Below are 14,186 nucleotides of genomic sequence, written 5' to 3'. Positions count from 1 at the left end.
GAATGATCACAAGACCCTCGTCGGGGAATGACAGAACGCTCCCCGGGTCGGAGACGTACAGACACTCTGTGCTCGTAGTTCCAGGGCTAGCCTTGCGCATTTATGTTGGGGTCAGCATAGATCATTTGGATCATTTGCACACCACGGTAACATTGGATGCAACTTCAAATTGTTCCCGAGCTCTCAGAAAGCCTGCGTGGGTGTGTGTAGACCAGCTGAGATCAGAGCGGGGTCCCATTCCTGGAAGCCATGTGTATTTCTATTCTTCAATCACGTTTGCAGTAACTTCTACTGACCTTAATCAAAAGTCCTAATCGAAACCTACAATGCACTACTGATTAACCTGAGTGGACCAATGACTCTCTAATGAATTAAGATAATCTTTAACCACTGATTTGACATTTGGTTTCTTTGATGAATCACATCTTTCACAGGCTCTGCCAGATGCATTTCCTCTCCCAATGTGTAGCTCTGTTTCTATCATGGCCTGATGAATGATTCATCATGGTAAACTGTTTTTAGGAGTTACTACTGGTATAATTAACTACCAGAAACCTAAGTGCTATTACTATGCCTCACTTTGTGTTGCACCGACACATAGAAACTGATCTCAAACCAAAATGGTATGGAAACTGTGGACAGCCTTTTGCGCAACCTGACACCGTTACGTAGGATATCACACTGCTTTACTACAAAGTGACCCAAGTTTGTCTCCATTTCGAAACTGCATTCGAATCCTCGACCAGCGATCAGAACCGAGGCCGTTCACCACACCCATTCGGTCTCTGCTGGCTTTCCTTTGCAGACATTTGGAACACGACCGTATAATTGTGTGATCACTCTTTGTCTTACAAATAATTCTGCTTCTTCTGTGTTGAGGTTTTTTCAAACCAATCCAACAAAATGCTCTGATTTGTTGCCAGTTGTCATTCGTTTGGATCTCAAATTTCCAAATACATAGTTGGTACTTTTACACATTTGACAATGTTATTGGGGCATTGAAATGCCACACTTGAATTGACATTTATACACACTTAAAAATAAGAATTAAAACAATTTAAATCACATAATGTAGGTAACAGAATCGTATCTCAACTGTAAAAGATTTTACAGTTACAGAACCCAAAGTCGACTATGCAGGCAGTCAGACGCAGGCCAAACAAGTGGCAAAAGTGGACAATATCAATTCTTTATGTTGCGTGTACGTCTGTGCACATATACATCTCTGTGTGTTTCTATCTCGTTCTCTCTTCAAGTTCTGGTCGGCTTGATTTGGGTGTACGAGAAGACTAGTTTCTAAACATACCTTCATGTGTTTCTCCTAGTCGCCCAGAGTTAAGGAGGGATCCGAAAGTTCTGAGGTGGGTGTTAACGATAATAATGATGATGATGTCCCATTCAGTTAACATCTCCCACTGAATCTATTCAGTCTACCTTTAAACCTGCTGGGTTGATTCATACCTGGTATTACAAACGTTTTCAAACCAACTACGCTTTTGTCTCATGATTAAGATTTCAGACTTTTGTTTTATGATAAACAAAAAATAATACATCTCTATATTTTAAATGGTTATTTTAGAATTGTTATACTGTTTAACATTCGGTTGCTCCTTGAATCCAAACAATTACACCTGTGGCATTATGACTAACCTTTACTTGTACATGCATGTATTTATATATGTATTTATTCATTTTTACATATATACATTCATACACACTGTGTGTAAAATAGGACTTTGTGACTACTGAGGCCTCGAGTAGTCATCTCCAGCCCCGGGCCGCGGGTCAGCCCCAGCTACCTCATGCAGCAGGCCAGGCTCTGCTGCAGCCCACGCAGCCCAACTCCCAACCCACTACCCAGGCTGCAGGCCCCGGCCTTCCCACTGCTGCTGTGTCTGCTCAGGTCAGTCCGCCGGCCCGCCCCCCTTGCAGGAGGGCCGAGAGAGTTAGGCCCAATCCAGATTCATTGCTCAACAAAAATCTCCACCTTAACCCTACCCCTACCCCTCAACCCTACCCCTACCCCTTACCCCTCCCCCTCAACCCTACCCCTACCCCTCAACCCTACCCCTACCCCTTACCCCTCCCCCTCAACCCTACCCCTACCCCTTACCCCTCCCCCTCAACCCTACCCCTACCCCTTACCCCTCCCCCTCAACCCTACCCCTACCCCTTACCCCTACCCCTCAACCCTACCCCTACTCCTTACCCCTACCCCTCAACCCTACCCCTACCCCTTACCCCTCCCCCTCAACCCTACCCCTACCCCTTACCCCTCCCCCTCAACCCTACCCCTACCCCTTACCCCTACCCCTCAACCCTACCCCTACCCCTTACCCCTACCCCTCAACCCTACCCCTACCCCTTACCCCTACCCCTCAACCCTACCCCTACCCCTTACCCCTACCCCTACCCCTCAACCCTACCCCTCAACCCTACCCCTACCCCTCAACCCTACCCCTACCCCTTACCCCTACCCCTCAACCCTACCCCTACCCCTTACCCCTACCCCTCAACCCTACCCCTACCCCTCAACCCTACCCCTACCCCTTACCCCTACCCCTCAACCCTACCCCTACCCCTTACCCCTACCCCTCAACCCTACCCCTACCCCTTACCCCTACCCCTCAACCCTACCCCTACCCCTTACCCCTCCCCCTCAACCCTACCCCTACCCCTTACCCCTACCCCTCAACCCTACCCCTACCCCTTACCCCTACCCCTCAACCCTACCCCTACCCCTTACCCCTACCCCTCAACCCTACCCCTACCCCTTACCCCTACCCCTCAACCCTACCCCTACCCCTTACCCCTCCCCCTCAACCCTACCCCTACCCCTTACCCCTCCCCCTCAACCCTACCCCTACCCCTTACCCCTACCCCTCAACCCTACCCCTACCCCTTACCCCTACCCCTCAACCCTACCCCTACCCCTTACCCCTCCCCCTCAACCCTACCCCTACCCCCTACCCCTCCCCCTCAACCCTACCCCTACCCCTTACCCCTACCCCTCAACCCTACCCCTACCCCTTACCCCTCCCCCTCAACCCTACCCCTACCCCTTACCCCTACCCCTCAACCCTACCCCTACCCCTTACCCCTCCCCCTCAACCCTACCCCTACCCCTTACCCCTACCCCTCAACCCTACCCCTACCCCTCAACCCTACCCCTACCCCTTACCCCTCCCCCTCAACCCTACCCCTACCCCTTACCCCTCCCCCTCAACCCTACCCCTACCCCTTACCCCTCCCCCTCAACCCTACCCCTACCCCTTACCCCTACCCCTCAACCCTACCCCTACCCCTTACCCCTACCCCTCAACCCTACCCCTACCCCTTACCCCTCCCCCTCAACCCTACCCCTACCCCTTACCCCTACCCCTCAACCCTACCCCTACCCCTTACCCCTACCCCTCAACCCTACCCCTACCCCTTACCCCTACCCCTCAACCCTACCCCTACCCCTTACCCCTCCCCCTCAACCCTACCCCTACCCCTTACCCCTACCCCTCAACCCTACCCCTTACCCCTTACCCCTACCCCTCAACCCTACCCCTACCCCTTACCCCTACCCCTCAACCCTACCCCTACCCCTTACCCCTCCCCCTCAACCCTACCCCTACCCCTTACCCCTACCCCTCAACCCTACCCCTACCCCTTACCCCTCCCCCTCAACCCTACCCCTACCCCTTACCCCTACCCCTCAACCCTACCCCTACCCCTTACCCCTCCCCCTCAACCCTACCCCTACCCCTTACCCCTACCCCTCAACCCTACCCCTACCCCTTACCCCTACCCCTCAACCCTACCCCTACCCCTTACCCCTACCCCTCAACCCTACCCCTACCCCTCAACCCTACCCCTACCCCTTACCCCTACCCCTCAACCCTACCCCTACCCCTTACCCCTACCCCTCAACCCTACCCCTACCCCTTACCCCTACCCCTCAACCCTACCCCTACCCCTTACCCCTACCCCTACCCCTCAACCCTACCCCTACCCCTACCCCTTACCCCTACCCCTCAACCCTACCCCTACGAAATGGGACGACAACCCTTCAAGACCCAGTTACAGTGCGTCATTAGTAGTTATTGACGGGGTTTTGATCTTTATTTTAATTTTATTTTTTTTAGCTTTTGATACATTATCTGTTTCTTGAATTTTACTGTATAGTTTGAATGTCTTAGGATTGCAACCTTACCCACTTGAAAAAGCACAGTATGATTAGATAAGAATATCATTCATGCTCACAATCTGTTACAAACTGCAGACACTTTATTTTGGATCAAACATTATACAAGATCAACATAATGGGCCCTATCTTGCATCCGGCGCAATTGACTTTCTACACTGACGCATGTGTCGTTGCTAGTTTGCAACTGGCGCAGAGCGTTCTTTTCCCTCCACCGCCACACGTCGGTAAATTAGGGAATGATCTTGCGCCCCAAGGGGCGGTTCGGTGAAAGGAGGAGGCGTGTTCTGGCGCAAACGTTCCCTGGTGCTATTTTGCAGTTTCAGGAACCACTTGCGCCACAAACCAGGAAATACCTGGTTTAAAGTCAGTGGCGCGTTGTTCAGATGATATTTTAAGGGCGCATGCATAATGTTGCTTGTGCACCTCGCACATACACTTTGCTTCTCTCATCTACCTAGCCACACATTCTTGGTAAATTATTTGGGAAAGAACAGCTTATACAGCGGTAATAAGTTGTACTTTTAAATCAATGCATCTGCTAACACATATTTCACATACTCATTTCATTCCATTTCCATACGAATTCGGAAAATGAAACTGAAGGAAGCGAGTGGATCCATGTGTGTGTTTGTGTATGTTTGCGCGTGCGTCCTTGGCACGCCCTGCGACTCGCGAGCAGGGAACAACCAGAGTTGTGAGTGCGCGAATAGCAGCTATATGTGCGAAAAAGTTGAAACGATTTTATGTGCAGTGAATCTGAAATCAAATGTGTGGAAGTCCTTTGGGTCTTGCCTCTGACAAAAGCTTCGCAATTTTTTTAACTGTGTAGGACAGCGATCAAGTCATTTACATTTACATTTAGGGCATTTAGCAGACGCTTTTATCCAAAGCGACTTACAATAAGTAGATTTGTCATAAGAAGTGAAACAACATGTGGCTGTCGGTACAGTAAAGATGTTCATAGAGCCAAGTGCAAGTACTAACAATCGCTAGGCTAACCCATTCCCCGTGTACAGCAATGCTAGCAGCTACTGCAGATGTTACACAATTAAGTACTATGAATAAGTGCAATGTAGATTAAGTGTGTACAATAAGTGCATACATTAAGTGCCAGGACGTACAACATACAATGGTGGCCGGAAGGGGCTGAGTAGCTATGCAGAGTCGAGGTGAACTCTGAACAGGTGAGTTTTGAGTCTTTTGCGGAAGCTGGTGAGCGACTCTGCGGTCCTGACATCGGCAGGGAGCTCGTTCCACCACTGAGGTCCCAAAACAGAGAAAAGTTGTGACTTTGTTGATCGACCTTTGCTTGCTCTTAGCGATGGCGGTACCAGACGTCCAGTTGAGGTAGTTGAGCGGAGGGATTGAGCTGGGGTGTGTGGCTTTACCAATACTTGGAGGTAGGCAGGTGCAGTTCCATCGACTGCCTTGTATGCCAGAACCATCATCTTGAATCTGAGGCGAGCTATTAGAGGGAGCCAGTGGAGGTCTCGGAAGAGGGGGGTCACATGGGAGAACTTCGGTAGGTTGCACACGAGGCGCACTGCCGCATTCTGGATGCGCTGCAAAGGTTTAATCGCAGAGGCAGGGAGTCCAGCCAGGAGCGAGTTGCAGTAGTCGAGGCGGGAGATGACCAGTGATTGGACTAGAAGCTGAGCTGCTTCCCTTGTGAGGAAAGGCTGGATCCTGCAGATGTTGTAAAGTGCAAATCTGCAGGATCGGGCCACCGCAGTGATGTTTGCGGTGCAGCATAAATGATTGTCCAGTACCACACCGAGGTTTCTGGCAGTTGGAGAGCCCAGGGATCTGGTATATAGGGAGAACAGACGAGGCCCCATTACCGAGCCTTGAGGGACACCAGTTTCAAGCATGCAAGGTTTGGACAAGGAGCCATTCCATGTTACCTGATAAGTGCGATTCGTCAGGTAGGATGTAAACCAGGAAAGGGCAGATTCAGCAATGCCAAGTTCAGCGAGAGTGGCAAGGAGGATCTGGTGGTTCACCATGTCAAATGCTGCGGACAGGTAGAGGAGAATGAGAACCGATGAGAGGTCTATAAATAAACAAATAAATAGACATGTAGTTCTAAATTTATAATTTTTTTCCCCATGCCATACAGAAATAAATATAAAAACCTAAGATTCCATGGGCCCTATACCATATATATATATATTTGAAAGTAGCCAATGTCTTTTATAGAAGGCTTATTTTAATTAATAGAAAATGTATGTATATTAACTATCTATCAGATTGATTCATATCTCATCAAATCGCACCGGATCGTTAGAACATTGAATCGAATCGCATTGAATCGTTCAATATTAAAATGTATCGTCCCTGAATCATATCGTAGCACATGTATCTAGATACGTATCAGATCGTCCTATAAAGGAGAGATGCGCAACCCTAATAAATATCATACAAACAAGAACGAGTGATATAATGGAACTAATATTACACATTACAAAAAGGCATCAACCATCACATTTTAAGAATAACTTGGTCGGTTTTAAACCATCATTGGATGGTTAATCTTTCTGTTTCCTGGGGGTTTGGGGGCTTAGGGCTACCAATGCAGAGGAGGGGCTTGAGGTGGTGGAGGGATGGGCTCTGTGATGGCAGCGGCCTCAATGATCTCCTGAAAGAAAACATAACAAATAAGAAGGAATTGTATGGCATAACTGGGTTATATGGCCACATGTTATGTACAATATATAATAACTGATAGATATTTCTTGCAAAATAAATGAAAAAATACACTGGTTTATAAAAAGAAACAACATCACATTCATCAACCATTCTCCAGGCTAATAAGCGTTTTTAAAACAAATGATTGCATTACTTGGCAGGGGATTAAAGCTTATCTTCAACCTGGGGTCCCTAAAACATGGAACATATGGATATCATACGACATGAGCCCGGCAGCTGCCCAACCGCGGGCTGCGTGACCGTGCAAGGCCGGCCTGCCGCGGAGCCCCCGGCGTGATTATTAACATAGAAAACACTTACATTTGTGCTTTTCAATCCTGTCGCATCTTTTCGCCCGCCATCTTTTTCTTTCAAGGTATTGTGGGAGAAAGTCACAACTGGAGCATTCTCAGTTTCCTTGAGTGTGCCCATCGAAAATCTCAATTTTCGAAGGGGGGACGTAAGCCCTCCCCCTTACCCCTTACCCCTTACCCTTCCTTTAAATGGGTTTCGGACACGGCTCCACGGCGCGTGAACACGCCACAGCGAGGGGTAGGGCTGAGATTTTGCTATGAGCAATGAAATCAGATTCAGCCTTAGTCTATTGATTTAGAGACAATATGAAGACATTTTTGTGACATTAAGCTAAAGTGCTAAAGAGTGCAGCTCTTTAGAGCATAACTTGAACTCAGAGTTCAGAGTTTGGGCATGTCAGTTCAACACAAAATAATGAAGCTGATAAAGTTGTTATATAATGAAGTTATACATTGAAGTTGATAGCTTTGTATTTAAAATGAGGTCTTACTGATGCATAGTTCCATTGATGTTGTGTTTGTGTGTTGGCAGATCCTAACATCAACAAGTGATCCTAAGGCCCCCATCAGCCTGGTGTTACGGTTAAGGTGGGGAAACCAACGGTTCATGTCCCTTAATAAAGAAGCACTAAGAAAGATTTGGAGGGCGTTCTTCTAACAAACATGAGTTTGAAAATAAATCCCCCAGCAGCAAGTGGGCAGAGAAAGGCACCCAAGAACTCCACTTTATAGAGAATTCTCCTGATTGGTAGCTACAAAACAAAAACTGATTGGTCGTTCTTTGGCCTGCTACACAGGCTACTACACATTCTTAGTTTTGAATTCAAGAGGTTTTGTTGCAGAAGATTGTGTTTACAGATAGCTGTCAGAATGTTATTCTTTGATCATTTTGACACAAATATTACTTACTGTTCCTTTAAAGTATTGTTTGTTCAGACTAAGAGCCGAGGAATTATGTCTTGCATTAGGTTTATCAGGGCTCCAGATTGTGACCAAATGGTCACATTTTGCGACAAATTTTGAGAGTGTGCGACTGAATTTTACATCTGGTCGCTCATGTGCGACCAGTAATTTTATTTATTTTTTTACACGTTAATCGTGGAAGCGGTGCGTCAATGAATCCTGAATCTGTAGCAGACCAATGAGTGAGAAGGAGAGGGAATGGCCGCTGTTAGTGGCTAATGTGTGAAGGGGTAGGGTCCTAGATGTGCGTGCGTAAACATCTGTGAGGAGGAGAAAGATTTCACAACCTGCTACGTGCGTTTGAACAATGACCTAGCGAACTATTGACTCGTTCTTCAGACATGCGGCTAGTGTGCCAGTGCCAGAGTCCTGCACGGGTATTATTTTGCAAACCCATACCCGCCCTTACCCGCAATACTAAAAACCACATCTGACCCGTGTTCCGACTGTAGCGCGAATTATATTACGCAACCGACCAGACCCGCTATAAATTGATATCGACGCCCGACCCGCACCCGAAGGAAAATTAGACACATTAGATGGAACGCGGGGTATTACACTATCTGGTGTTTGGCGTGGTACTTTAGATTGCTTTGCAAACAAAGCCCATCATCCACTGTTGATGGTTTTAGTTAGAATCCTCCATCCTGAATAACATATCCAGCACCGGAGAGGTCTAAAAGAGCACTGTTCAGGCGTCCGACCCGCACCCGACGCAGAACATTATTTTTCACCCGTTTCATCCAAAGTAACCGCTGGTATCCGGACCTGGTCAGGACTCTGCTTCAGGTGCCATAAAGGGCTTTTCACACAGGAGACGTTTGTCGCGCCTCCTGCGTTCTCAATGGAGAGGCCAGCGGGCAGAGAGGAGGCGCAGCGTCCTGTCAAGCGGCACGACAAGCGGGCGCACTCCCGCGAAACTGTCGCTTCCGTGCTCGTCGAACGCATGCATGCACACGTGGAAACAGTTGGTATAGATGAGACTCACAATAAAATGTTACGCTGAATTTGAAACCGCACATTGTAATTTATGCATCTATTATCAAAATATGTATTAGTAATACAGTGAAAATTTGGAGAAATGTGAATATTTGGTTTGCATGTTGATTCACGCTGCCCCTACAATGTTCAGTTAGGGGCCACAGTACTCCAAGTGTAAATAGTTAATCTGGAGCCCTGTTCATGATGAGTCTGTGATGACGTGTTTAACAGAGAGTTGTGTTTGTCTTCCATTTACAGTAATTTGTGAGGTGTTTAATATTTCAAAATTTTTGCTGCAAATAATTGGATACTAGAGTGAGCGATCAGATCACTCTATATCAAGGTTCTTATTTTTCCATTTCCTTCATTGCAGAAATTTAAAGAAGGAACTAAATGACATCCGCTTTGAATTCATGCCAGGACGAGGTCAGTAAGATGAAGTGATTCCTAAAAGCCAAACCCTGATTCAGACTCCTGGCAGCAGCACATGGGCCCCTCTCCATTGAGTTCTCTCCCTCTCTTCCCTGTCCTCAGACACGGCTGATGGCGTCTCTCAGGAGTTGGTCTCCGCAGGCCTTGTTGACGGCAGGGATTTAGTTATAGGTTAGTAGCCCTGCTCTACGGACAGAGGACATGCTTGTTGACCCCTGCTGTGTCTGACCACCTAATATGGGGAATTAGACCCTTTTGTTGAATGCCTTCCCAGAGATCTGCACTGGCTTCATTTCTATAGTGAGCTGAGAAGGACAAGTCAGTCAATATGTGTTCTTTGTCTTTTCAGTTGCTGCTAATTTGCAGAAAATAGTGGATGAGCCTCAGTCGAACCGAAATGTGACCTTCAAACTGGTAAGTGGCTGTGGTCCCTTGCTCTAGGGCATCACCCCATAACAAAGTAGTGGTCAACAGTGTTGGGAATGGTGTCGTTACAAGGTTACTGGAACCAGTCGTGTGTGTGTGTGTGTGTGTGTGTGCGGGTGTGTGTGATTTGTATTTTACCAAACAAAAATATAGTTGGTTATGGTAACGCCTGGCAAAAAAAACAATTAATTATCAGATCTTAAAACGGTACCTTAGTTATTTAAATAATTTCAGCCAACCCTGGTGTTGAGAGTAGAGGATGAGTTAAAGGACGTGGAGTTTAAGGGAGGATTAGTTTAAAGGAGGATGAGTCTCTTCCGTCCTCCAGAATGGTCCGGACCACACTAAGCAGTCCAAGGCTGCGTGTGTCCGTGGTTAATGCCTGTGTTCTGTCTCTCCTCTCCACCTTCCAGGCCTCTGGTTGGAGGCCAGTGTGTCCTTGGTTAATGCCTGTGTTCTGTCTCTCCTCTCCACCTTCCAGGCCTCTGGGTGGAGGCCAGTGTGTCAATGGTTAATGCCTGTGTTCTGTCTCTCCTCTCCACCTTCCAGGCCTCTGGGTGGAGGCCAGTGTGTCCTTGGTTAATGCCTGTGTTCTGTCTCTCCTCTCCACCTTCCAGGCCTCTGGGTGGAGGCCAGTGTGTCCGTGGTTAATGCCTGTGTTCTGTCTCTCCTCTCCACCTTCCAGGCCTCTGGGTGGAGGCCAGTGTGTCCGTGGTTAATGCCTGTGTTCTGTCTCTCCTCTCCACCTTCCAGGCCTCTGGGTGGAGGCCAGTGTGTCCTTGGTTAATGCCTGTGTTCTGTCTCTCCTCTCCACCTTCCAGGCCTCTCGGTGGAGGCCAGTGTGTCCGTGGTTAATGCCTGTGTTCTGTCTCTCCCCTCCACCTTCCAGGCCTCTGGGTGGAGGCCAGTGTGTCCTTGGTTAATGCCTGTGTTCTGTCTCTCCTCTCCACCTTCCAGGCCTCTGGGTGGAGGCCAGTGTGTCCGTGGTTAATGCCTGTGTTCTGTCTCTCCTCTCCACCTTCCAGGCCTCTGGGTGGAGGCCAGTGTGTCCTTGGTTAATGCCTGTGTTCTGTCTCTCCTCTCCACCTTCCACGCCTCTGTGTGGAGGCCAGTGTGTCCGTGGTTAATGCCTGTGTTCTGTCTCTCCTCTCCACCTTCCAGGCCTCTCAGTGGAGGCCAGTGTGTCCTTGGTTAATGCCTGTGTTCTGTCTCTCCTCTCCACCTACCAGGCCTCTGGGTGGAGGCCAGTGTGTCCGTGGTTAATGCCTGTGTTCTGTCTCTCCTCTCCACCTTCCAGGCCTCTGGGTGGAGGCCAGTGTGTCCTTGGTTAATGCCTGTGTTCTGTCTCTCCTCTCCACCTTCCAGGCCTCTGGGTGGAGGCCAGTGTGTCCGTGGTTAATGCCTGTGCTCTGTCTCTCCTCTCCACCTTCCAGGCCTCTGGGTGGAGGCCAGTGTGTCCGTGGTTAATGCCTGTGTTCTGTCTCTCCTCTCCACCTTCCAGGCCTCTGGGGTTGATGCCAGTGAAATACCAGACGACGTCAAGCTGATGGGCTTCGCTCAGCTCAGTATTAGTTAAACAAATAGGAAAATGGGACTTGCCTAAAAGAAATGTTAAAATGATACAAAAAAATAAATCATATGCATTTTTGTTTAATTCTTTGGCCGTAAAGAAACCACTACTGCCAAAGAAGAGAGGCAGCATGCCTGCCAGCAGGGGGCAGGACACCGCAGCGGACTGTAACAGTAACACGGTTTACAGTATATATGTAGGATGAAGGATCTGACGTCTTTAACGTCCATGCTCTCTGCTCTCCCGCTCTTACTCTGTGTCATGTGCTGCATCTTCCCCATCTGAAGCCCTTAAACCTGGTCCCTGTAACAAGGCCTTATCTTCATCACATCTGAAGCCCTTAAACCTGCTCCCTGTAACAAGGCCTTATCTTCATCTCAGCTGCTGAACGGGTCCCTCGCCTCCCCACAAAACCACATGAAAGTGGTTTATATTGCTGATGTTTTAGTTTATTTGTTCTTTTTTCTATTTTCTTTTGGTTGGAGGGGGACTCAATCAGAAGCCAGCCTGATGTGGAACCGTTACAGGCATCGTCACGTCACGCAACAGTCAACTGATAAATAAAGACTCACTAAAACCTTCACATAAGCCAAAACAACTTCACTACAGCATTGCTTTACCCCTTAACCCGTCATGGCTGTATTGGCATGTCACCTGCTGCCAGAGCTGCTGAAGTGGAGCCAAGGAGCGCTAGTCCGGCTGGATCCAGTCAATGTGGGTTTAAACGTTGTAGTTTTATCCGCGCCAAGTGGACGAGTGATTGTTCAGTTCCAAAAGTGAAACCGTCAGGGATGATGTAATGTAAGAATAATATTTACTTTTATTTTGGTTTTCTTTTCCGATTGGTGGTATCCTTGTGGTGCATATAAAACCTATAACTAATTGATCTAATGTCATCTCTGAAGGCCTACATCAGAATTCTTTTTCCTTCCTTTGTGTTCTGTTTTAATGGAGGGTAGCACTCCGGCCTTGTGTACCAAATCACTGTTAGGACTTTCCATAAAAGTGAATATATTAAAGTTTGTAAATTAATGTTTTTCACCAACATCACTGGAAGCCACAAGTGTTGTATGAGCAAATATGTGTACTGTATGTCTGTTGGTGTATAACGCGATTTCTCTGTTTGGAATCAGATTCTCAAAGACTTTAAAGTGCATATTTGCTTATTTGGAAGAACAATTCGTACTTAACTTAACTTCTAGTACGTAAATAAGACCATATGGCTTTGATTCTTTTTTATATGGGTGGTTTCATTTCTTGATATTTCATTTTTTCTTCTCTTCTGTCCTATGAGGAGATTTGGGATTGTAGCGGGGGAAAGGAGAACGACAGGAAAGGAAATGTAATGTTTACTTATTCTGTTTTTGCAATCCACACCGTTGGTATGATTCAAATGTGGCTTATTCACGCAGGTTTGAAGTCCTATGCTTGAACACGTTACGGTGGGATTCAGCCATTGTCGGGCAACAATACAAGCCCTGTCCAGGTCACTTTCTTTAGTCCTGAGCTAAGTCAATAAAGAGTTCTCACACTCGTTTAAGATTTCAAAATGGCTGCTTATTATAACACATGCCCTGTGTCACGAGTTTGTGGGTCACTTCATCTTAAAGATGACTTTTAGTACACAGAACCATGTCACCAAGATGTGCGTTAATATAACCCACTGGCATTGACCTCCATAGGAAATATGTATTACCTATTGGTAATATTATAGTTAAAAGTATGACCTATTGATCTGTGTCTTAAGACCAACTCAAATTTGTGAGGACTGAAAGAAGATGCTGAGTATCTCAGACCCCAGCCTTCTGCCATGTTTCATTTCTTGGTGTTGAGACCTCCCTCTCCAGGTGATTTTTGTCTCTTTAAGAGGTGGGGTCAAATGGCAGGTTTTCTCCTAACGTACAGCAAGGAGCAGAGTATCTAGCTAATATTAAAGGTTCAAACGCGCAGCATTGATGCCATTGCCTGTAGAACGGGCTGTTAAGGTATGGATTTGTCAAACCAGTGTTGGCCAGACTAACCCTGAGGAATCCTTGACACTTCACCCCCCTCTCAAACATAACCTGCTGGGTCTTTATCTCATGCTGCTCAAACTGAGGACACTCAAACACGGGTTTCTTCTTTTTTTTTTTCTTGTGTTCAACTCAGTAGTATCACCACACTGATGTATTTACATTATCCACTCATTTTCAGTTTTCCATGCTTGGTTCTTATAGATTATTTGAGAGTTGACTGCATGTTTGATTCATTATTTCAATCAATAAAGAATGAACATATCCAAACAGATTTCTTTGACTGGTTGTCATTGACTCAAACACTCAATATTTGTTACGGTTACAATGTTGTTGGGGTGTGTCAAAATGCAAGCTTGTTAAAAGGAGTTCAGTAAAATATGTTTTTCTCTAATTGTAATAAATTATTGACCCAACATTTATTCTATTAAAGCCACAATGTTTACGATTAAACTAAAGCAGACATGTCGCTGCATGTGGATTTTCTGCGTGGGGTTGCCCTAACTCGTGTGGGCAGTGTACTTTGAGCATGGCAACAAGCTAATGCCCCCCGCCGCCGAAGAGGTCCTTTCCTTTTCGAAGATCTGCTTATGCGTGGTTTCTAT

General features: G+C 47.1%; 1 protein-coding gene across 1 annotated transcript in view; it reads left to right on the top strand.

Moving 5' to 3' along the window:
- LOC307091716 (serine/threonine-protein kinase OSR1-like) overlaps window positions 1–13,855 on the top strand; it is a gene marked incomplete at its 5' end in the record, with an annotated part of 44,157 nt that extends 30,302 nt beyond the window's left edge. The window contains 7 exons of the mRNA XM_079759363.1: window positions 1,326–1,361; window positions 1,733–1,903; window positions 7,730–7,785; window positions 9,515–9,567; window positions 9,676–9,744; window positions 9,923–9,987; window positions 11,501–13,855. Coding sequence (XP_079615489.1) covers window positions 1,326–1,361; window positions 1,733–1,903; window positions 7,730–7,785; window positions 9,515–9,567; window positions 9,676–9,744; window positions 9,923–9,987; window positions 11,501–11,575 — 525 coding nt within the window. The 3' untranslated portion in view covers window positions 11,576–13,855. The remainder of the gene's footprint in view (window positions 1–1,325; window positions 1,362–1,732; window positions 1,904–7,729; window positions 7,786–9,514; window positions 9,568–9,675; window positions 9,745–9,922; window positions 9,988–11,500) is intronic.
- Between the last annotated feature and the right edge of the window lie 331 nt (window positions 13,856–14,186).

This window comes from Pollachius pollachius (assembly GCF_949987615.1).
Source record: "Pollachius pollachius genome assembly, contig: scaffold_72, whole genome shotgun sequence".
Lineage (NCBI taxonomy): Eukaryota > Metazoa > Chordata > Actinopteri > Gadiformes > Gadidae > Pollachius > Pollachius pollachius.
The sequence above is the reverse complement of the archived record's forward strand: the minus strand, read 5'-3'. Positions and strand labels throughout refer to the sequence as shown.